This window comes from Esox lucius, chromosome 6 (assembly GCF_011004845.1).
Source record: "Esox lucius isolate fEsoLuc1 chromosome 6, fEsoLuc1.pri, whole genome shotgun sequence".
Lineage (NCBI taxonomy): Eukaryota > Metazoa > Chordata > Actinopteri > Esociformes > Esocidae > Esox > Esox lucius.
The window spans coordinates 17,868,859-17,894,524 of NC_047574.1; the positions used below are offsets into that span (position 1 = coordinate 17,868,859).

Consider the following 25,666-nt stretch of genomic DNA (forward strand, 5'->3'; position numbering starts at 1 on the left):
GCATTGTGTATGCATTGTAAGTTAGCACTTGATGCTGTGAAAAAGTAAACAAATATTTACCTGTAGTTAGCTGTGTGATGTAAACACTTATCCGTGTGTCAGCTTTCAATTCAAACTGGATAAATCCTTGGTTCAGGGCATTGACAAGAATGTCTGATATCTGTTTGATGGAATCAAAAAATGACATGGGACCCCAAAATAAACATTTGCAAAGATTATTTCAAATCTGAAGAAAAGTTCAAAAGTTAACATCTTGGAAAACCAATTCAGTCAGTTAAACCCAATTGGTGCTACAAATACAACTTTTTGTGCAGATGAATTAGAAGTCTAAATGCTTTTAAGGATTTTAGAAAAGCCAAACCTTTTGAAGAAACATATGCTTACACTCACTAAGGCCTCTTTGTCCCCTTTTCCATGTTCAGGCAACTGTGTCTCAGGCAGGATAAATAGCTCTGCAGTTGTTGGAACACCTGGAAACAACGATACCAACAGCTGCTCCTCTGGTAACCCAGACACCTGTAAGATCAGTCTTAGAGTCAAACGTACACACTACTATTGTTTGAAAACATATGATAATATTATGTTTAGGTTACTTAAGTCACATTAAGTTGGGAAGGGTTGTTCTCATTATGTCTCACATGTTTTGTTGTAGCCCTAGTAATCCAAATCTTCCGGTATTTAAAAAAAAAAAATTACCATCTCGCAAAATAAATCTATTTTTCAAGCCAGGAAGTAATTTTTTTCGAATGATAACGTTTCAACATTTTCCATTGTGCTTTCAGCGTGGAAAGCAAGTAGGAAGGCATGAGTGTGGTTACATCTCTGGAGCTATCAGATAACAATCACTATTCAGTGGCTGTTTAGTTTTAGTAGCTTTAGTAACTGATGTTTGGTTATCCGTGAACAATTTATTTCCTAAAATAACTTGGCCTGGTGGTCGTTTCCGTGGTTGGCTGTGGTATTGTCAACAATGTAAAATCAAAATAGATTAAATATCATCATTCACCAGAGCAAAATATTGACAGATGCAAGTGGTTGGCGGCTATTAGAATCCCTAAATACGACGTGAACGTACACCCAGAGATGTAGCAGAATGTCTGTGAATAGTTAGCATTTCACTCCGGAGGACGGTGAGAAGGATATCTAGACCGAGCTGATGGGTAGCGAGTGATTAACATTACAATGGGTTTTCAGGCCACACGCTATTATTAAAGTACATACAATTCATGTCTTCAATGTGGCATGTCATTACATTGTGTAATGTAGCTATCTAATATTCAAGCCAAAAACAACATCAGCTACAAGATCAGGAAGACAAGCTCACTCCTTCCTAATACTTGTTGTAAAAATACATCACTGATGGGAGCTTTTGTCATATTTGCCATACATACATTTCAAATGACAGGACATAATGACAAGCGGTTGATATGTTGGAAACATGACCTGCACGACGATTTTCAAGTGTTTTGGCTTCTGGAGTTGTCCTTTAAGCCAAGCATGTACCTGTGACACAGCTGTCCTCACCACACGGCCCACATCCTCTCGCCACTCCGGAATGTCTGGGTTGTGATCGTCCAGCGTCGGAGAGAATGACAGGAGCAGGGATTTGAAGAATTCTGCAGAACATGGAAGATGTTGCCATGACTTCTCTAGTACAAAGTGTTCCCAAGCTGCAACATAATGCTACTTCTTAATATGACTTTGATCATTTAATTTAGTGACCGTTCATGACATAGAGGTTACTTGGCAGGAGTAGAGGTGATGTCCACATTATTTTACTCACAAGGCAGTGTTTACATGGACATAGCATTCCTTTTTTATATACTAACAATAAAGGCATTAGAAGTCTTTCTCACTCACTTTTAACAATTATAACCTTGGTATCCTGCAATATGTTGCACCCAGAAGACACTTGAACCATGACTTTGTTCTTGCCCTCCTTCTGAAATGTATATGTGATGCTTCCATCCAAAGTTATTAAGGGCTAGGATTCAGAAGAGAAAGAAAAGCATAGAAAACCTCTCAACCTTGTTTATAAAGCACATGTGAATTACAAAAGAAATAAACAATTCCAAACTACCATCTAACAAGGTATCTGAACTAATCAAGGTGTCCAAGTAATTAGGTGAAGGAATCTCACCTCTGAGCTGTTTTCAAACCACCAGAAGAAAGTAAGTATTCTTTGATAGACAGGCCAAACCACAGCAGTGAGGTTAACTTCATTCTTCACAATGGCCACAATAGGAGCTGAGAGATACACATGCTCCACTGGGCCTAAGACACACCAAAGCACAGTAAGTTGCTTAGTGAATCAATACAACAAAAACTATTATTATACCTAAATATCAACCTAATTTTTATCAAAACATTATTAGACATGTAATATTGTCAGCTGAAATTCAAACAGTACCCTCAGACAAATTACATTTTACCTGCATGTTTCAAAACTATGAATGATGTTGCTTAGAGGTGAATAGGTCATAAATAAATACAAACATGCTCAAGCTTCCCATTACTTCCACAGTACTAAAACTGTGGCACCAATTAGCTTAAGTCTGTAATGGCTGTTAAAAGAACATATTGGCTTAGACATGACTTTCAGGGTGAGGAACCATCTGGGAAAAAAGGAAAACTGTCTTAAAATTGTCTCAGTCTTTCCTGTTAAAGAAACTTTATGATACTAATAAAATGTATTAAATAACTGCACATCTTGACTTTAGTTATGTTAATGTGCAAAACTGAATTAAATTCAAAAAAGTACAAAAAATATGTCTGTGACAGAAAAGGGATATTGCTTAAGAACATACCTTCCCAAGCCACAAAGTCAATAATACAGAAATACTGCTAACGTTTGGACCACAACTCAGCTCAGTATTAAGGACCCAATTTTAATGGAATCCAATTGTCTGCTTTTGCCTCAGCGAATACAGCTAGCGTTGTTACCATACTTACTTACGTCTTTTTAACATTTGATGTTATTATTTGATTTTTCTACAGATGTGAACAGTTTTTGGGAAGTAACAGGACACATGTTTATGAATGAAGTGTACACTGTGGAAGCAAATATTGTTCATTAACAAGTCATAAGTAACTGATAAACATTTATTATCCACTGACATATAAAGTGCATGCACTCACATTTATAAAAGCACACAATAATAATGAGTAAATAAGAATCCCATGCATGAACAATGCAATTATACATAAATGGTGAGTCAAACCATTAATCAGTAAACAATTATTACAAATGCCATTCCCACCAATGATCAAACATCTGTTTATTATCTTATGAATCATTCATAAATGTACAATATATACTTTATTACCAATATAATATGCTAAATAGGTGCAAACAATATTATATAGAAATGACTTATTAATATAAAAAAACCTAAAGATAATGATCTTTAAACCTAAAGATGAAGGGAGCATAACATAAAGTGTTCCTTATTGTTGTTGACGGGTCATTTTCTACAATCTATGCCGTTGTCAATGGCTTACTGTAATAAAATGCTTGGGCAGGAAAAATGCTTGGGCAGGACACTGTATGAGAAATGAAAGAGCCAGCGTTTCTCATTGACATACTGGTGATGTGTAGGAACATGGAGCTGCTGTCATATCCCTGGCTGTTCTCTGCATGTGCAGTCACTCTGAAGATCCCAGCTGCTCTGTAGTTGTGCTTGATCCCATCACCTCTCTGGCTCAGGTTGTACATGACTGTGATGCCATCCCCAAAGTCTAGCTGGATAGAAGTCCACAGCGAGTTTCCCTGGAGACAGGAAGTAAGACAAGCATCATTAGTCAAAAAAGATGATGTTATGACACTGCATTATCTTTCCCAGGGAAAAGCTGTCTAGGGAAATACTTGGGATGAGATTTGAGATTAGACATAGAGAACTACTGGTGATGAGAACAAACAAGAGAGAAATAAGAAGGAAAAAGTCAGAGATAAAGATAGAAAGTAAAATAAATGGAGACAAATGCGGTGAGTCACAGTCATCATTCATTTCAAAACTAGACAGGACCAGTTCAGTCTGTTAGGACATCACGTCATCCAACACTTCAAAAGCTCAAGATAATCCAGGGCAAATTTTCACAATTACACAACTAAATTATATGAATAATAAAGTGCCTTCCAATGACACAGGTTTTATTAGTGGTGGGAGAGAACACTCACATCATCCAGATGAACCAGGAAGGTGACGTTACTGCCCACCGTGGCAGTGAGCTCCCCATGGCTGGTCATCAGTCTGAGACCTTTGGGAGGCCTTGGGGAACACTGCTGTTTCCTAGCAGAATACACATCATTCCCTCCCTCTTTGCAGTTATTGGACAAAACCTTCCTGTACCTAACATGGAAGAAATTGAAAGCAAATATATATATATAAAGATATTTATAGAGTGTGAGACTGGGTTTGCTGCAGGCTGACAATATACTATATGTAGAATCAGTTGCTGTACAAAGAGCAAGAATCAAGAATTTACTGCGTGGGGCAAAAAACTGAATATAAAATCACAGTAGGGACGAAAATGTTGTTCTAGAAAAATAAGAATGAGGTTTAGTGCCACACGTTACGTTACCCTGTGCTGTTGAGGAAGTTCTGACTAATGCCACAGCTTCCTGTTATGGTGTTTGGATTAAACCAAAATGCAGATGAACACTTTCCATCAACTTGACGTTCATACCCATAATCACTGTAAAAATAGACGGTTCAGACAACATTATCTACTTTCCCTCTGTCACAGAGAAGCTTTTGTAGCTGACAGTTGGTAACAGTTATTTCTGGTATGACTACATGTTTTCATAACTAGAAACACGATTGCTTTCAGATAGATAAAAGATAATTCAAAGATAATTTCAGTCAGAATTAATTTAGCAATGAGTTACTTCATAACTGGAAAGTAATAAATAATTTGACATTATCTAAATTAAACCAGCCTCTTAGTCACATTTACAAATTCAAAACCATAACTGGATTGTGTGAATGTGTCTGCGGTAGCAAATATACGCATTAACTTGGAGAACAAAAGATATTTAAAGTTGAGCAAAGAATTTGTGGGGCTTTGCTATGTGATAACGAAGGCTGGTAAGAAAACCTGTGAAGCTCCAGTAATGAAACAGTTCAATAGAATGTCTATCAGGGAATTGGAGGATCGGTTACATGCACAATCCCTTTGCAAATTCACTGACAACAGAATGTTTATCATAACTTCACTTACCATTCAAAATCATATTGCCTACAGACGCATGGTTCTGAGGATATAACTCTGGAATAGCCCTGGGCAAGCATACAGCGGGCCCCCGGTCTCCGTTTCATAAAGGTCTGCTTCTCTCCCATCACACATGGCTCTCCCTGTCAAACAGTATTACATTTCATTATGCTAATTGCATTTTTGTGCTTAAAACTCAGAAACGACTCCATGTGAATATACAGTGTGTTTCATCTTAGTGTGTGTGAATATGCATGGGCATCGCTGTTCTATGTTTACAGTGATAACAAACAAACATGTCCATCTTGATGATCAAATCAATAACCTTCAAAATGTCCATTACCTTGTTATTTAGGTGCCATGTCTGATAATCCCCATCCATGCATCTCCTGCTAAATATGGCTTTGTAGTCGATCTTTATCAGATGCCATTCTGAAACACGGCTTAAGTGTCCAGTGAAACTTCAATCAAAGGAAAAAAAGCCTATCTTGTCAAATGAGCGTTTTCCCCCTACGTAGGACAGTACATTGCTGCTGTAGCCCAAAACTACGCAAACACCATTCTGTTTATCAAGCCCATACCCATTCAGACATAACAACAACACCATTTTACTCTCATAACTAGATGAGCTGTAATCTAGAATACCTGACTCCACTTACGTGATAATGTGATTCTCTCGTTGAATGAGAACTCCATCCAGAAACAAAGGAGCCAAAGAGAAACTGTGGCGATCCCATTTCCTTCCCTCGTCTAGACTTATCCTAATTCACAACACCGGACAAGAACACCATTAAGATCTGATGGAATACATCATTGGATTCTTTACTATTCTAGTAACGGTGTGATTACAAGTAGGCCACAATACCAATGTAGTTAACTCTATGGCGTCTTCGTAACCTTCAAGTTATGACAATAAATCAAAGAAAATATTTCTAACCTCTGCTAGAAACAGATGCCCAGGAAGTATCTCATAATTTCTAGCGATAGAGTAGAGACCACAGATGAAAGATGGAGTAACGTTGTCAGCATGTTCTATAAGTAGGAAGTGATCCCAACTATGTATTCAACAATATAACTAATGTGTCACGGTTTGGGGTAAATGTTGAGAGAGCCAAAACATGAAAAAAAAGATTCATGGTCAATTTTGAGACCTATATCAATATTCATTGATCTTAATTGATTGTGACATTGTTTCAGTTCTGGGGACATCAAAGTATCTGGTGTGACTGGGTTCCCAAAATACCAATGCCCTGAAAGTCTCTCAAAAATTGTTATCTGCTGCATTTGCATAAAAGCTCTCTAAAATACCCATGAGTATTAGAATTCAATAAGCAACATATTTTGTTGAAAGGATTTTGACAGTGGTGAGAGAAAGAATTGCAGAGGCTATACCTAGTCACCACATAAAAACCAACCTTGCCAATTAGCATTTTAAAAGCTAAATGTAATCGTTTGCAACATCATCAAAACTGAAATCAGAATGACCTTTGTACTGAAATGGGAACTTCAGGATTAGTTTCATCATGTTGCACATCTAAAAGCAATCACAGTGAATATAATTATTATAGTAAATTTTTATAGTGCAGCATAGACTATAGTACCAGAAAAGGCAATAAATAACAGTGAACTAACCATATGTGACGGGTTGGTACTGTTGCAATTAAAGACACAGCAACCAAAGCACCACCATTGTCAAGAAACCACACACCAAGTTCTTCTTCAAATATCTAAAAAGGACGAAGACAATACAAGACATACACTTTAGATAAAGTTAATCATGTTCATAATGCATATCTTTAAGCCAAATTAATTTAAGTTTGAGTTGATTAAGAGGTACAAATCGGTCTCACATGTATCCAGCTATTGCCAGCATCAGATGTTACAAACATCCCAAGGTTAGTGGAGGACAACTCGGTACCAACATTGCCTGAAAAAAAAACACAAGACATTTACAGTATGATTGCATATACCGGCATAGATGCACAGAAAATCTTAAACTGCCCTCAGTAATCTGAAGACTTGATATTAGGAAGACGTATCTATACAAATGAAAAGTGCTGTATTTCTCAAGTGAATGACACTTAATATGGATGAGAAATGATACATAAAAAGGAAAGACAGAATATGATTTTAGAATGTTTCTGATGAATTAGGATGTTATTACACTGATTGATGGAAGTTATTACACTAGAGATTATGTTGCAGCGGATAATGTCTTTATCAAAGCACTGTGCAATAATGATGACAGATTTATGACTTCATGTGCAACACCGTCCTTACACTACACATTCAAAGTATATATTACATTATCGGCAGTTATAACATTGTTCATTTCTCCAGTCGTACCTGTGGCTACGATGATCCCGGGTGCAGAGTCAGTGCTGGAGATGCGTCCAGGAAGGTAAGGGTTCACAGGCACATCCAGGTGCAAATGCAGAGAACAATATGGCTGCCAAAAACACACAATGGGTGAAATGAAGACATTAATCTAAACCAAAACAAAATCAATCCCAGCTTTTCTGGGTCTACAGGTAACTTCCAAATCAAAGGAAACATGAGTAACGTTAGGAATACAATAATATTGAGACCATGTGCTTCCATGCACTTCTGGTTCCTAAGTTAAGTAATTAAGCAATTATCATCCCATCATGTATCAAAAGACGTATGTTTACTTAGGTATATTTATTTATGCGAAACAAAGAACAGCAGGGTGCGCCCCGGGAGCAATTTAGGATAATGGTCTTGCTCAAGGACAGAAGGACAGATTTTTCATCTTGCCAGCTCAGGGATTTAATCTCTATTTCAATTACTGGTCAGATGCTCTTACAACTAGGATAACTGGCGCCAGAGAGTTCCACTCCACCCCTTAGAGGGCAAGTTAAATGCTAATAAATACCCAGCCTTTCTGAGTGTTCACCTTCAACCTCTGGTAAAACATTTCTATCATAATGGGAGTAGTCTATTCCAGGATGACAATGCCCCCATCTATAGGGCATGAATGGTTTGATGAGCTTTAAAACAAGCCATGGTGGTGCCTGAGTCAGCGCTTTCCACCACCATCAAAAAACCAAATTATGGAATATCCCATCAAAGAATCAAACATAAAACCATTCAGAAAGCAAACACAATACAATAAATTACAGAATAAATCATTAGTCATGCTTTATTGACAGAAAGTCAGAAATACATAGGCGAGCTTTGTGCTGAAATGGTAGTAGTCCATTTCAAATCCATGTTGCGGTAGTATATGTGCACTGGAGGCAGTAAAAAAAGACCCCCACCCAAGCTCATGGCACAAAGTCTTCTAACTTTAGTTTACTTTGCAAGCATTTAAAAAAAAACTGAGTGCTAACCATCCAAAAAAACTTTATAAACATAATTTGCATATGTAGACTACCAAGCATGTTACTAACTGTAAGTCGCTCTGGATAAGAGCATCTGCTCCATAACTAAAATGTAATGGTTGTCGTTATATTATTGTTATTATAAATTATTATGAACTAGTAACCAATCTAATTACAATCATATATAAAATATATATATATATATATATATATATATATATATATATATATATATATATATACAATTATATAAAAAAACATTATGAAGCATTTAAAAGCAGGACACTTCTTTTTTACATGTTTAATGTAGTAATGATTTATACTGTCAATGCAGGAAAATATAATTGCTTATCCCACCAAGTATGAATTAATGATACAAATGCAAGTGTACAGTATATGAACCCATCATGAACATTACAAAAGAGTGACAAACTACAGGGGCCAGCATAAGACAATATACAACTGTCAACAAAGGCCCTCAAATTTAATAGGAAGAGGTCCAGGAAAAACAAATGATCTTTATGATAAACCTTGGCAAATTATAATTTATTCAATACTTTTAGTTGTTTCCCTACCATATTTAAATATAAGTTGTTTTATTGACTGGATATAACAGTGTAACGAAACACAAACCAATAATGTTGAATTGTCCAGCAGTAAATCTGCGTTATTATAAAGAATGTTAGATCTCTGTTTCCCGGTAACCCACAGTCAACTTGGAATTTCAGGACAGGATTGGAGCAAAACAACATGCGACTACTAACAGTAATTACTTGTTAATAACCTTGTAAAACCATACTTATTACCGAGCTATTACCCTGTTAGTATCAAGCTTGAAAGTACATTTAAGGGCTACCCAAAATATTGTACACATCAGTAATGAATTCACTGACAGAGACCCCACCCCTATCAGCCCTATCACTGTGGGCATAGTAAGTAAGCTTGTTCATGGAACTCGACACCATCCACAGAAACAGGGTCAACCCCGCAAACTTTAACTGCTGTTTAGGAGTCCTTCTAGTGGAAAGATGAAATGTTTTGTGAATTCAGCCCATGGTATTTAACAAATAATTTGTGGGTGAGGACATGTTTATTCTTGCCTCGCTTATATTTGACTCTGTCTTCCAGTGGTGCAAACTCATTTATCTTTGGAAAGAAAGTTTGCAAAGACAATTTATGGAACAAAGAAACTATTTTCCACCAAAAGATTAAAACTGCTGCAAAGGACATTGGAGCTAGCTATTCCATTCTAAAGCAAACAAGCCATGTAATTATAATTACCCAAGATGCAAAGATTAATCTGTCTAAATTGTTTCATTTACTGATAAGTCTAAATTAAGCTACTCATCTTTCTGAATCAGCCACTTTGTGAAACATCAATTGGAGCTTTCAATAACCCAAAGGGAAGACCTGAGTACAATGGGCATTTGTATGAGACAGATAAAGCTATTTATATCAATGATTCTCAATCTTTTAGTTATTACTTTCATATTACTTTATCACTTTTAATATCAAACATACTACTACTAATAACAACATAGCTAACACAGACTACCAAATGGCACTAAATGGCATTTAGAGTAATGTGACATTTATTAGGGAGATAATAAAATTGTACTGATGCATTGGGCAAGACATGCTCCCATTCCCTTGCTTGACAGTGAGTACATTTAAATGTTTAAAATATTGCAATATTCATGTAAACACTGCTTATCTTAATGGGCGTAAGGTCAAAATTGTAAGCAAAAAAGTAAGCAATGCTGATTAACAACCAGTTTTTTTGGAGAAGACAAGCAGAGCGAGTGAAGTGGATTTGGAATAACTGGAAGTAGGAATTTTGGAAGTACATACACATATATTTATACAGAATGTGAGAATATACAGTATGTCTCAACTCGGAATCAAATAGGCTTACCAAAAAGAGAGAAAAGTTAACACCAGTTTGCTTTAAGATAAGCAGCTTTATCTCCACAAAAAGAGAGAAATGTACCTTAGAGTGAGTAGAGGCTTGAGAAAAGAAAAATCTAAACTGTCCTGCTATATTTATTGCAAGTTATATCTAGGTAGTTTGATGCTTACTTTCAAAGATAGATTCAGGGTATCTGAATATGTTTTCTCCCTGCAAAAATGAAGGAATCAATTGAAACCCATCTGAGTAGTCCCAGAAACTGATGGGTTCTGTCTTGGAAGGACGGGAACAGACAGGTTGGACTTGGGCAGTAGCCAAAAAACACATGGGGAAAGCACTATTTTGAAATTTTTTCATTGTCTTTGAAGTTCTGATTGGCTATAGATGATCCACTTGCTAAAAACATGTTTTGTACACACTTGATTTTGACATCAACTTAAAGACTGCAGTAAAAGGAATCTCAGATGGAAATACTGCACATTGCGAACAATAATTTAGTACAATATTTCCATTTGAGTTGTCATACATATTTTTATTACTGACTTTATGATTTTATGATTTTGTCCCATCAGGTAGTCTGATTTTAGATGAGTCCATGTAAGCAGAATTATTAGCAAGGTCAAGTAATCATTTTACTCACACAATTACATTTGATTAATTCATTATTTCATTAATGAATTATTAAAGAGACAGTATAATTTACACCAATGGCTCCATCTCACCAAGATGCAGTGCAGACTGTTCCCAAACACATCAGTGTTAGGAGCTTGCAGAAGGGCCCAGGTTTGACCCTTGTTATAGGTAATAAAGGTCTTCACTTCACGATGCACCAGTTTGTTGGCTAGATATATGCCGTTTATTCCTTCTACCTAGAGTGACAATAGGCAAAGTGGATAAAACAAAAGGGGTATCATATTGAGAGTAGCAATATGTTTTCAATATGATTTATTTTAATATATTCATGATTAAGACAATGCTATGCTGTGCAAAACTAAAGTAGCAATTATATCATAAAAAGTGTATCTTTCAAAAGGTACCGCACATAGGAGCGCCTCATATAGGCCCTTCCACAGGGAGATTGGTTGAAATAAACTCACTGTACTGTAGATTTACCTTATATAGGTCGACCAGTAAATTTCCACCTGGCTCCCTTCTGGTCCTGAGGTGCTCAAGAGATAGTGTGAAGTAGACCCCTGGAGAGTCTGAGATGTACAGGCTGTAAGTGTCATTCTGGTTCCACTCCTGTACCGCTGCAAACACCTGCTTCTCATCAGTACTGATGATGTGCATGTCCTATTAGAAAAGACAGAAGTGGTGGAAGAATCAACAGACAGCTAGCGACAAATACAGATACAAAAAGACTGATTGGTACACACACTGTATACTGTAGCACAATTGTAACAAATAACAGTTGAGGGAAAATCAACAATGTGCTTTAAGATTAGGATCTTTCAATCCCCACAACATGTGCTAGTGGTGTATCTTAGAGCAAATACATATTCAAAGATATCGAATAATGAATCATTAATCTACTTCTGTATTTATTGCTAGGTTTATTTGTAAAGTTTGATGCTTACCTTTGGCAGACAATATTTGGGTAGTTGAATTTGTTTAAATGATTCCCTCATATAGGACACAAAGTAACTTGTCTGCCCTGACTTGGTGACCTGTAGGAAAAAACATTTCTCAGTCAACCCAGAACAGTTCATTTCAAATACACGCCATTGGAATGGAATTACATTGAGAACATCTACATAGTTATCTGTTGATCGGTCCAGTTCTGACAATGATTTAATGGACATATAATGAATATAATTCAATTAATTTAAATTATATATTTTTTAATAATTCAGTGACTTAAATCTAAAATATATAGTAGGCAATGGCTGTGTTTAAAAATGGGTATTTGCACTTTGTGTTATCCCAAGTGACCACACTGAGCCCATGAATGACCATACTGTCCAATACAGGAGAACACAGTTTTCAAAATCTGTTTGAGTGGAAACACGCTTGTGTGGAAAGGAAACAGAATCACCAGCACAGCTGGGTCCAGCTACCATCATCATTGATAGACAGCTAAATTCAGGCGCTTTGTTGTAGCGGCATGGAGATTTATGTCAACTATAAAATAAAGCATAGTTAGTTTACACTGGCTATGGTTTTGTTGTGTGCTCTGTCATGATCAATTACGACAAGTGACGAGCAAAACAACTAAATCTTTGGACAAGCCAGCATAGGATCACTGCATTCTGTAATCCACAGTTCCCTGGGTCCCTGCCAGGAAAATAATTTTTACAGTGTATGTCAGACACTAGCGAATCTGCCTATAATCTCAAAATATTTCAAGGATAAACTCAACATTTTATTTCAAGGCAGTAATGGAATTGGGTGTACTTCGAAGACATGGGACTGCTGCTAAGACATGTGGCTTGAAAATACAATGTCATTTCAAAAGACACATACATAAATCGGAAAAGTTGTTTGCAATCCAATTTTCTGGATTAAGGCAACGCAAAGTAATTGAGCGGAGACCACCTAATTTAGCCAAACATTTTAGTGTAGCTATTAATCACTACGATGCTGGCACTGAGGGTTTAACTGTATAACTTCATACAGATCAGGCAAGGATGAGAAGTCATAGCCAAGACAAATGTATGATAAATCTGGGGCATTTGTGCCGACTTTTATCATAAGCTTATGCAAGTGGTGACGACATCATTCAATCGCCAATTGTTAGGTTCCCTATTGTACCTTTGTATCATCCAAGTTAGACTTTGCCAACTGTATTTTAGTAACCCATAAACAATATCAAGCCCCTGTGTTTGTGGGCAAAAATGCTTTTGGTAGTGGACTTTAAGTCATTCTATTTAATGAAGTTAAATAACAAGTGTACCATGGTAGCACAGCAAATAAAAAATATACTGGTGTACAGTGTCATATCTTAATGGAATGCACACCATTACTTTGAACTTGATAGCACAATACTTGGGAGACCTACTAGTCATTGCATATTGCTTTTATTATATAATACAATATATAATTCATCATTAATACACTGAATGCGCCAAACTCTATTTTTGTTTGTGCATTAAGGATTTTCTTATCAGGGAATGCTTTCAATACCCTTAAATATAAGGAAAACATTGACTGTATTTGTGTAAATGAATATATTGTTGTTATTTCAGAATATCAGGAAGAAGCATCCAAACTGCCATCCCGTAAACCAGGATGTATGGAATCCATCTTTCATTACACTGACATGGAGAAGACCACACCATCGGCAATAGTCTTATTTTTATTTTTTTGTCAATAAGTATGTATAACACCTGAAATAAAAACTGTTGTTTGAAAAGTTTGGAGTCAATTAGAAATGCCATTGTCTTCGAAAGAGAAGCACATTTTTTTGTTCATTAAAATAGCATCAAATTGATCAGAAATACCATGTAGACACTGTTAATGTTGTAAATGACTATTGAAGTCGGAAATGGCTGATTTCCTATGGAATATTTATATAGGCATACAGAGGCCGATTATCAGCAACCATCAGTCCTGTGTTCCAATGACACGTGTTTATCATCTGAAAAGGCTAACTGATAAATAGAAAACACTTGTGCAATATATTAGCACTGCTGAAATCACCACTGTTGTGCTGATTAAAGAAGAAATAAAACTGACCTTCTTTAGACTAGTTCAGTATCTTCAGCATCAGCGTTTTTGGGTTCGATTACAGACTCAAAATGTCCAGAAACAAAGAGCTTTGTTAAATAGTCCCCACAAAACACCAGCCTCAACATCAATAGTGAAGAGGCAACTCTGGAATGCTAGACTTATAGGCAGAGTTGTAAAGAAAAAGACATATCTCAGACTGGCCAATAAAAACCAAATTCTAAGCTGGGCAAAAGAACACAGACACTGAACAGAAGAAGAATTTTGCCTACATGTGATTGATTGCTTGATTTCATATTTACTAATAACACTTTTTGGAAAAAAATAATGATTGTACACTTGATAGCATTAAGATTCAATCACATAATGTTAATTATTTTATTTGTAGAGCAACATTTCCACCAAAAATTCAAATGTTTTATTTTTTATTTACCAAACATTTTGGAGGGCCAACACAAATCACTCCAGTTGCTGACCCCTGAACTAAAGGAATGGCGATTGTCTTCAAACACACTACATTAGAGCTCTAATGGAATAATCTATTGAAAATCAATGGGCTACATTTTCCCAGGCTAGATTTCTGAGGATGTTGCACTTGGCTGTTCCTTCTCCCCCCAGAGACATTTGGGAGGTGTTGAAGACTGCTTATTTCATTGTAGCTCAATCGATAACCTCATTACTCTTTGTCAAGTTAAATCCAACTGCCCCAAGAAATGAAAGTCACAAGAAAGTCATCTGTACTGCCACAGCTCTCTGCAATGAGCCAGCTGTGTCCAACTGGACTCTTTTTTTAAACCTAAATCTATAATGTTGGGGCCAATTCCATCTCAACTCCAGTTTGAATCAGGAAATGTATCGGATTATCGTGTTTGACCCACACAGTCGTGTATGACCATGGTCACGCTCATCATTTAGAAGCAGAAATTAATGTTCATTAATCATCTTTTCAATCAGAGTTTTAACAAATTAATTAATAATTGAGCATAGTACAATCCTATCATTTATAAAAGACAATTATGAAGATGGCCATATTTATTGACAAATAGCACATTCATCATGAACACCAAGTTCTGTATGTATGTAAAATAAAAGACCACTAAAAACACTTGCGAACCAAAGTTTTGCGCCAACCATTTCTACATCATATTACTTAATCACGTTAATCTAAACTATAATTAGCAATATAAATCGTGTGAACAAAGGAATAGCCAAGCTGACAAAGACATAAACCCAGTAAATAATCTCCCAAACTTGTGTGGAACACCAAATAAGTGATCAGGAGGAACAATGTTATCGCTTAATTTCAACCAATGTCATGTGTCATGTAAACATGGTTAGCAATAAAGGACAGCAAATTACATCATTGCCCAAAGCCCTCAGCAGATACAAATAAGGTTATCAGTAATCTGAGACTCTTTTAACATTATAGGCAGCTTGGACTATAGATAATCAAGACATCATTATTAATTGTAGCATGTTTGGAAGGTTTGGAGGTACAATAGACAGGCTGCAACAAAAGAGCTGAGTTCAAAGAAAAAATGAAAGCTTTTTGTGAACATGTAAAATGCACTGCAGTAATAGATAGTACACACCTGAACGAACACATAGTCATCCTGAACAACCAGAGAATTTGTGTCTATGTCTTCCGGGAAAAGGTATTGTTTGTTTGATTCTGTGCATCGTTGAGCTCTGCACTTTGCATACTGAGCACCTAACACAGAAAAGAACTAGATTAGTTGACAGTGACAACTCTTGAACAACCATCCAATGAAAGAAAATCACAAGCTAATGGACTTTTGTTTGTCTTTACAGGGCACCATACCAATACCAAGTTTTTCTGGGCACAAGAAAACATTCATCTAGCATTGCAAATCAATGGAAAAAAACAACAATAACAATTCAATAACTCCCTCTCACATTACACAAGTAATACTACTTTGTCTACATCCACGAATCCTGGTAATTGGTTTGGATGAATAGAATCTATACTGTTAGTGATTTTGGAGAATTTAGATTCTGATCTTGGGCCCAAGAGACAAATTACAGAGGAAAACATATATTCATCCATAATATAAAGCTCTATTTTCGTCAAGAGACTCATATTCTGCTTTACAGTGCTACTGGGACCTATCCTAGAGCCCAGAATGGGTCTTATCTTTTCTGTGACCTCAGTCTAAATGAGAGGCAGGGGATCCTTGGGGTCCTGCTACTGAGAGGAATTGAGCCGAGTCACAGTGCAGCACTCACGTCCTTTAGGGATGTCGGTTTCCAAGTGGACCACATCTGCCTCTCGGTCCAGCCCAGTTTGTGCCCTGCAAAATAAGAGAGAGGAAAAACAGGAAAAAGAATACGGAGAGTGGGGGCGGAAGGTGAGAGGTGGTAAAGGGAGAAGATGAGGAGTACAACGAGAAGAGGGACGGAAAGAGGAGGACAGCAATTTAGCAGAAGAAGAGGAGGGGGAGAACGAAATTGGGAAAGGGAGGTGGAGGAGGGGAAGGGGAGCATTTTAGAAGCAGGAGGACAGCCTTAAGGGGACAGTGGCAGGCCGTGATGGACAGCCTTACTCAGCCTTACTCTGCTTCCTCTCACAGATAACACATCTCCATTTCCTGTACGCCAACTTCCCATTTGTGCCAGCCTCAGCAATTCGTCTTAATTTGTGAAAGCGCTAACAAAGGCAGACAGAGGCAGGAAAGCCTGCACCCTACACAACAATTACTTGTTTGGGGTCATCTCTCTCTCCTTCCCTCTCCAACCATTTGAAATATGACATGCAGGTGAGGTAAACTCTGTTATATGGTAATTTTCAAGAAACATCAATAGACAAAAAACATGTCATGCGTGCAGTAAATACAAGCCGTTAAACATTTCACATGTGAAATCATAAATTTCCTAAACCCATTACAATCTTGTGTGGGGTGCCATTACTCCCCTTGTGCATAGGGTGTCCAAACCATGTCCTTTCTTTCTCAGCTTGAGAGGCACTTCGTTTTGACACACAACATGGCAGACTCTTATAAACTGCCTCACATCAATATTCACTGCCTTGTGTCTGTGCACTTGAGATCACTGAATGACAACAAGCTAAAACAACAATGTCATACTTGGGCTTCAGATAAAGGAGGCCAATATTCCTGGCTACGTGATATGCGTTAAAGATTTGTAGGCCGACGCTGTATGGATGGTTGTCTTTGTCAATCATACACAGTAAATCCAACCAACTGAAAGAGCTGGGTAAATATCTATACATAACTTCCACTTGAGTGAATATCTAAATTACATATGCCAACAAACTGAACTTGATTATTAAATGTACACATGATTTGGTATGTGGTTGTTTCTTAGAAACTTATTAGCTCCCCGTTAGCCCCAATTTTGTAGTATTCAAATGTAGTTACGACCTTGTCACATCACAACGTGCTTGGGAGTGTTTAAGATTGTGAAATTCTTTCTCCAAGACATGTCAAGCCAAGCCATTCTGTTTATTTTCACACAGCTCATTCAACCAGTAAAGTTAGATAGATCCGAATGTGAGAGGTCACACTTGCTCAATGGATGCTAAACTGAGTAGTGCTGCCATATTTGTTGATTGTCAGAAGGTTTTGACACATTTGATCACTCAATTTTGTTGAGGTAAGCGCAGAACAAAAGATATGCTCTGCAACTACCTTGTATTGTTTTCAGAGTTTAGAAGACGGCTGGTGGTTTCTGTATTTGATAAATGTTTTTATATAATACCATGATCCTAACATTTGCAGTGTTTAAATTAGTTAATGCAGTGTATTTTGTTTAATTAGTTAAATACTCCTTGTTAAAGATGCATTTCAGGATTTATGACCACTGTTTTTAAAAGTGGTGCTGTCAAGCCAAAACATGTTACGGAAAATTGTGTACTGTGTAATTTATGTACTGGAGACGGTAGGAACAAGTGCCATGGTCAAAACTATCATCAAAACCACTCGCTAGCCATAAAATGTAATTTTATTGCTAAGTGAGGTATGAAAGTGATTCCACTTATCGATTATGCACACACATACAACATATTACAACTCCTTTCCAAACTACAAGATTTAAAAATGATTGTATAATTTGCAAGCCCTAGAATGTATCTTCAAACTGTATTAACACGGCACACTTGAAAAGGAGAACCCATTCTCGTTGTGTTTCCCCTGAATAACAAAAAGCAATACCTTTAAATTAATAATAATAAACTGTCAGGAATTAAATCATACCAGAAGAACCGACCAGTTGTCACATTCTCACTAATCAACTGCCATGTTCTTCCAAAGTCCATTGTGCTGTACACCTGACAATACATGAATGTGATCAAACATTAGTGGGATATGCAAAATTGTAACATCAAGTGTGTACATTCAATCTTTAGGACTATTTCAAGCAGAACAGGTTATTTCAAGCAGAACAACATTAAAATCAGAATTGTTCAACTTCAGACTTCTTTTAAGTTCAAAGATTATTTTCCATTCAACATAAAAAAAATGTTTTAAGTCCTGCTGCTTACCTTATTGTCTGGACTGCTAGCCAGCAGCCAGTTTTCCTGTGTTGGATGAAACAGCAGACCGTCCATGTAGAAGTTAATGGAATACTTCTCGAAGCTGGCACCTTCATCTGAGCTGATGAGTATACTGTGCTCCCGCTCTGGGTCGCTAAGCATCATTATCTAAAGTACAGAAGAGAAGAGATATTAAGGGGAGAGGGAAGGAAACAGAGTATAGATCATTGTGCTGAATGGAGGGTATGATTGCATGATGTCAACGGAGCAGCATTAGGAATAAACAGCAGCATAACTGCATTTTTTATGAAAGCAAAAGCTACATGAGGTACCGACATCATTAGTCATCAATAAACTGACCAAGAAAACATATCATCTTTGGGTAAAAAAAAAAAAAAAAACATATTTAGTCTGGAATTATTCCATGTAGTGAGGTACAGTAGTTATGTGGGTTATGGGGTATAGTGGAGTTGTTTGTAACTATGGGGTTTAGTTGAATAGTTAATGAGTGTGGGGTGTAGTGGAATAGTAAGCGTGGACTTTAGTTGAGTCGTTAGTGAGTGTAGGGTATAGTGCAGTAGTGTGTGAGTAAGGGGTAAAGTGGAGTGGTTACTGTGGGTGGGGTGTGGTGGAGTAGTTATTAAGTAGTGTAGGGTATAGTGGTGTGGTTTTTTAGTGTGGGGAAAAAAACAACAGTAAGTAACTGTGGGATATATTAGAATACTAAGTGAGTTATGGGTGTACTGGACTAGTAAGTGCCAGGTTTAGTAGTTAGTAGTTTAGTAGTAGTAGTCAATTAGTTTGGAGTATAAAGGAGTAGTTAGTGAGTATGTGGTATAGTGGGGAAGTTACTGAGGTTTAGCAGAATAATTTAGTGGGTTAGCAGGGTTGGGTAGGTTACCTGTCCACATCTGTAATCAGTAACGTAACTTTTGGATTACTCAAACTCAGTAACGTAATCTGATTGTTTTGAATGTGAGATTACTTTCAAATGAAGAGGCATTAGAAGATAAATTGGAATATAACCAATTGAACACATTTGAGGGAGCAATCAATGTTAGAGTTTACATAGCTGGCCAAAAACGGAATTAGTATTTTAAAATAACGATGTTTTTGAAACATTCAATAAAAAAATCAAACATGCAGTTTGTCATAATTATCAATGTTAGGTTATTATTTTTTAATTGAAGTAATCCAATTGCATTTTTTCAAAACTATCTGTAATCCGATTACAATATTTTAGCTGGTGAAGTAACAGATTACGGTTATTGTTCTTTGTAATACTGTTTTTGGCTTATCTGTAATCCGCTACCCTCCAACTCTGGGTTAGTTAGTAATTGTGGGATACTGCAGTGTGGTTAGTTAATTGGGGGAATTGTAGACCATTTAGTAACTGTGGGATGTATTGGAGTAGTTAGTGAGTTAGGGGTATAGTGGAATTGTTAGCGGCCTTAAGCGACCGCATATGTCGATTATTCCTGGAGCCGGCCCTGGGTATAGTGAGTAGTTAGGGTGGAGTATTGTCAAGTAGTTACTAAGTAAGGGGTCAATTGATAAGGTGAATGACCAGAAATCTTGGATATAATATTGACACTAGAAGCTTGTGTTTTTCAATTCCTAATAAAACTATACAAAAAAATTTGAATGTGCTTTAATAAGTGTAGAAATGATATAGGTATGTCCAGAGCCCATTAATTCCAGAAACGTACAATACACTTCAAAATCTAAATCAGCATGGTCCTAAAAGCCAAAGGTCATTTATGTCACTGGGGGCAACACTATTCCTTGTTAGGCTAATACCACTGTGACAAAAATGCAAAATGTTGTCTGAAGCAGAAAGAGGCTTGGACACCTGGATACACATGCAACACATTTCTGTTTGTCACCAACACAATGGAGATATTGTACAATGGAATCTGTTACACAAACCTTTCTCTTGTTGGTTGGGCAGACATAGAGACAAGCCAAGTTTGATCCAACCTTGTTATTCAGTTTTATATAAGTGCTCCCGTAGTCCACAGATCTGTGAATAGTAAAACATGTGTAAGGAACACTATCATTTTCTTTTTACACTGATGTGGCTGGTAGTGCAGAGAATGTGATTTAACAAAAAAACACCCGGCAGCTCTAATCACATGTACAGTACTTCCCCATCTGAGATCAGGGTTCAATCCCTGAGTTGTCCCGGCTGATTGTAATGTTTTCCCACAGCCATTGCCACCAAAAGCTGAGAACTTTTTCCAAATTGAACAGTCTCCTTTTTTCCACTCCTGTCTAAATGAAGTGCATAGGAATATGTCAGGAGTGTAAGGCCTGCCTCTAACACTCGGCCTTCCCACCAGGCTGATGAACACATCTCATTCACCCAATCCCTTGAACGCACCCCTCACAGCATATTGCAATCCCCTGAACGTACACCTCAAAGTATATTGCAATCCCCTGAACATACTCCTCAAAGCATATTGCAATCCCCTGAAAGTACCCCTCACAGCATATGGCAATCCCCTGAATGCACCCCTCACAGCATATTTCAATCCCCTGAACGCACCCCTCACAGCATATTGCAATCCCCTGAACGCACCCCTGACAGCATATGGCAATCCCCTGAACGCACCCCTGACAGCATATGGCAATCCCCTGAACGTACCCCTCACAGCATATGGCAATCCCCTGAACGCACCCCTGACAGCATATGGCAATCCCCTGAACGCACCCCTCACAGGAGATAATACTCCACTGAATGCACCCCTCACAGCAGATCCCAATCACCTGAATAATAATTAGCTAAATGCCACACACCTGTGCTCTTCCTCTTCCCCTGGCAGCCACTCTATAGCCTGGTCATTCACACCCTGTCCTTGTGAGGTATGGGTTGTGATATTTCCACCCTACTAAGCCTGTTTGATTGGGGGTTTTCTGTGCTGTAGATAGTTTGTAAGTCTTGTTCTGGTACCCTGAACCGTGTGACCATGTCTTTGGATTGTCCCCTTTTGTACTTCTGCCATCTGTCTGATTTGATACCTGTGTTACTGACCTTGAGACTGCCTTTGGACTACGCACCTGCTTGTTCCTGTATATGTTGTTGGATCATCAAAATAAACATACTGCGCTATGCGCTTGGATCCAGCCATCCCTCTCTGGGTACACTGGTCACAAGGAGTCTCTTTATAATAAAAATGCAAGTTAACTCCATTGTCCCTTAAAATGGTGAGTTACTGTATTGGTATTTTTTCAGGTTATTAATCACTGAATTGTTTAGATAAAATGATTATGCTTCTATGTCCACACAATAGGCTATGCTGAATTGCTCTCCAGAAACAAACAAATGAAAAATGATGGTGCTTCTCTGAATGCACTCTGCCCCCTAGCTAGAACTTCCTGTGTTGTTACATGAAAATGGTAAATATGTCCTCCATTATTCGTGGTTCTATTACCACTCATCAAACATTCAATGTAATCATCTCCCTCAGTTCTATGTGAGCAACTCTCAATGTTATTTCATTGCATAATTAGATCTGCTAACTCTGCTGGCGCATTAAGCTGTCATATTCTACTCCATATGAAAAAATAGACATACTTATGTGAAAATAAAAAATACATAAATATATACATTGCCTCTTAAAAGTATTCACCCCCCTTGGACTTTACCATACTGTATTCTGTTACATCATGATTTTATCAGATTTTGCTAATGATAAACATAAAAACATCCATAATGTCAGAGTAAAATCTGCAATTTGTTGTAATTTACATACAACAGCAAATAATAGATTGCATAAATACTCATCCCCCTTTGTTATGACACACTTGAATGAGCTGAGGTGTGACAAATTGTCTTTAAAAGTCACATCAATAGTTGAATGGAGTCCATATGTGTGCATTTAAGGTGTTTCACATTATTTCAGGTGAAATACACCTGTCTCTGGGAGGTCCCACAGACATTTTGAAGATGTAGGATCACTGACCAATCAAAAACACCAATCAGGGGGGAGATACACTGTAAGAATATTTCCAAGGCATTGAATATCCCCTTCAACACAGTGAAGTCCATTATAAATTTTTTTTAGAGGAAGGCATAACTGTGAATTTGTCAAGAACAGGCCTCGAAGAAATTATCCAGGCGAGAAGGACAGAAGACAGAGAGACACCAAGAGGCCTGAGGCAACTCTAAAGGAGTTACAGTCTTCCACGGTTGATCTGGGAGAAACGGTGCATACCGCAACAATAGCCTGGGTACAGAAGTAATACATTATTTGCCAAACTCTCTTTAGTGTATATTTTCTTCCGATATGAGATTTGCTGTACTACAGTGTAAAGTTCCTTCATTAAGAGAGGCAGTCGTTACTTTGAAACATGCAGGAGATGCTTGTTAAGATACCCTTTTTGAAGCGCCAATTCATCGTTCCTTTGCATTTTGCCATCAAAAGTCTCCCTGGGCAATATCCATAAATAATTTATTGTATTATTACAGCGATCATTTACTCTGTTTCTTTTGAAAACAATCATATGGGTTCCTTTTTTAATATCATGCTAAGAGCCTTGACGCACCGCCTGAAGGAAACTCTAATTTACTGGCTATGCTATTGTTAACCAGACACCTTGATGATGGAAGACCTCATGTACACAATATGGGATTTTGAAATGTGTCAAGTCGGGTGTAAATCTAAGCAGCGTCTCTAGTGAAACAGAAATTAATTTGAGTCTCTCTGCTTGGTGAACTGATGGTCTTTTTGTCAGGTGCATTTCAAAATGAAATGAGTTTCCTGTGGGCTTGGGGAAAGGTGAGAGGAAAAAACATAAGAGGCCGTATCAGCCTCGCTATAATCCTTAATGAATTCCATTCTTATTTATGATGTGACAGAATACAGTAACTCACCATAAGATATAGGGTGAATGGGATTAGAAGTTACTGCATGTACAGTACTGTCAATGGATAATGCAACAATGGGAGTTTCCTGGATGAGTAAAGAGAACATTGATCCAGTAGCAAGGCCAGTAAAGGATATTAAGCACAACACCTATTGAACATATTGTATGAATTAAGTTAAGTAGTGGGGGAGAGTTTGGGGCAAATGTAACACCTTGAATTGGTCCAAGCAGAAACAAGCTATTGCAGTGAAACCAGCACATGCCCTTTAAGGTTCTCCCCTTGCTTAAATAATTAAACCCAATCAAAGCAAACAGAAAAACAAAACAAGTCTAATGTTCATTTTTTATGGGTGACAATATATTTTTTCATGAGCTGCAATATTTCTTATACTGCCCTGAGTGTTAATGTCCAACAATTCTAACCAGCATAATTTTCATCACTAAGGCAATAATTGTTACAGGTTCCACAAGTCTTCTAATTTAATGATGTAGCACACAAAATGGCTTGTGATTACTACTTTCAAAACTTGTGGATAGCACTGTACAAAAGTTCTGGGTTGTCACTTTAAAATACTTTGTATAACTGGTTGTTTGGATGCTGTACAATGTTCCAGTCCACGCTATATTGGCTGTCACAGATGCACATTTGCCTCCTAACAGTTCTAACTGAAAATGATCCCTGTGCATTACTGTTAGAATATTCTCTTATAGTGATCCACATTCTCATTATGTCCCCAACAAGTATCTAGGCAAGCATTTAGTTTGGTACTATGACAATTTTAGTCTAGCATTGTACCTTCCAGGAATCAGAAAATTATTTTCACTTTTATTATGCAAATTCCCTAGGCTGTAGGAAACCATGAGTAAAGTGTGCAGACACAACAATATTATTTTTTTGGAGTCATGCAAAATCTTACATAAATTTTATAATTTTTGACTTGGATGCAAAATCTTACATAAATGTTATAATTTTTGACTTGGATGCACTCAAGTCAATGTGAATAGAAAAAAAGAAAAGAAAATACAGCTAGTACATTTTCTTCCAGTTGCTTGTTTGACGTGACTGAGTTAACTAGTAAACTTCACAAATAAAGTTAACTAGATAACAACTGACAACAACCTTAGCCAGCATACATGGCAACCACTTAATATACAACAGACAAACTGCCTTTTATCTACATCAGCTCATTTATGTTTATAAGGTAGCAGGGCAGTCTGTATGAGGGCATGGTTGCCAGGGAAACATTTGTAGCACAATGACTCAAGCAGCTAAATCTGGGGCAAAAATGGGACTTCCAACAAGACAACGACCACAAGCATTCAAGCAAATCTACCAAAAAATTGCTCAGGAGAAAGGTTTATGTTTTGGATGTGCCAAGGCAGCAAAGTCCAGACCTTAATCCAATCGAGATGTTGTTGGTAGGACCTGAAATGGACAGTACATGCAAGACACCCCTCAAACCTCTCTCAATTGGGTGAGTTTTGTATGGAGGAATGGGCAAATATCCCTCAAAAAGATGTCAGAGACAGATTAGTGGCTATAGGAAACTCCAAGTTATCGCTGCTAATCGAGGTGATGAAAACTACTGAATGAAGAGGTTCACACATTTTTGCTAAAATTCAATCTTAGTTTCTGACAAAAATAAACTGCTTTTGTTAAACAACCATTGAAATTTCTCTATTATTTTATGAGTTTATTTTAATATTTTACATAAATATGGCCATCATTGCAGGATTCACATACTTCCAAGTAGCACTGTGTAACTTGTAGTAGAATAATTATATTGTATGCATTTACTTTTAAAATAGAAATATATATATATATATATATATGTTAGTCAAATTTTATGAAATCAATCAAATATGCAAGGCAGTGCTGTATCATTTGATAAAATGGCAAACTACATTTACCTGTAACTATATCCATGATACACTGCTGCTTTGTGTTTGTTATTGCCTAAGAATGTCGTTCTGGTAAGTGATCTATAAAAGCATTTTTACAAAGGTGCATATAAAAAAAAAATATATGTAATACATGACCAGTACTTCTAAATGTACAAATTGTTCATAAAGTCTTACCTCCACAGAGAACTTTCAGTGAAAGCACCCAGGTTAAAGTCATACTGCTTCGTTAAGGTCAGGATCACCTAAAAATAA

General features: G+C 37.1%; 1 protein-coding gene across 2 annotated transcripts in view; it reads right to left on the bottom strand.

Annotated features, from left to right (window-relative positions):
• sorcs3b (sortilin related VPS10 domain containing receptor 3b) overlaps positions 1-25,666 on the bottom strand; it is a 68,798-nt gene that overhangs the window by 4,547 nt on the left and 38,585 nt on the right. Inside the window, exons 2-24 of one of the 2 annotated variants that reach the window (XM_020047073.2) lie at positions 25,589-25,656; positions 20,570-20,663; positions 18,650-18,808; positions 18,363-18,436; positions 16,378-16,442; positions 15,723-15,841; positions 12,042-12,131; positions 11,578-11,757; positions 11,187-11,333; positions 7,558-7,660; positions 7,062-7,138; positions 6,844-6,938; positions 5,871-5,972; positions 5,555-5,672; positions 5,221-5,354; positions 4,582-4,695; positions 4,178-4,349; positions 3,586-3,769; positions 2,141-2,274; positions 1,861-1,984; positions 1,504-1,616; positions 391-516; positions 61-160 (exon numbers count right to left, since the gene is read on the bottom strand). In XM_020047073.2, coding sequence (XP_019902632.1) covers positions 61-160; positions 391-516; positions 1,504-1,616; positions 1,861-1,984; positions 2,141-2,274; positions 3,586-3,769; positions 4,178-4,349; positions 4,582-4,695; positions 5,221-5,354; positions 5,555-5,672; positions 5,871-5,972; positions 6,844-6,938; positions 7,062-7,138; positions 7,558-7,660; positions 11,187-11,333; positions 11,578-11,757; positions 12,042-12,131; positions 15,723-15,841; positions 16,378-16,442; positions 18,363-18,436; positions 18,650-18,808; positions 20,570-20,663; positions 25,589-25,656 — 2,692 coding nt within the window. Of the gene's footprint in view, positions 1-60; positions 161-384; positions 517-1,503; positions 1,617-1,860; positions 1,985-2,140; positions 2,275-3,585; positions 3,770-4,177; positions 4,350-4,581; positions 4,696-5,220; positions 5,355-5,554; positions 5,673-5,870; positions 5,973-6,843; positions 6,939-7,061; positions 7,139-7,557; positions 7,661-11,186; positions 11,334-11,577; positions 11,758-12,041; positions 12,132-15,722; positions 15,842-16,377; positions 16,443-18,362; positions 18,437-18,649; positions 18,809-20,569; positions 20,664-25,588; positions 25,657-25,666 lie in introns of both variants that reach the window. The other variant, XM_010869972.3, reaches the window with a different exon arrangement.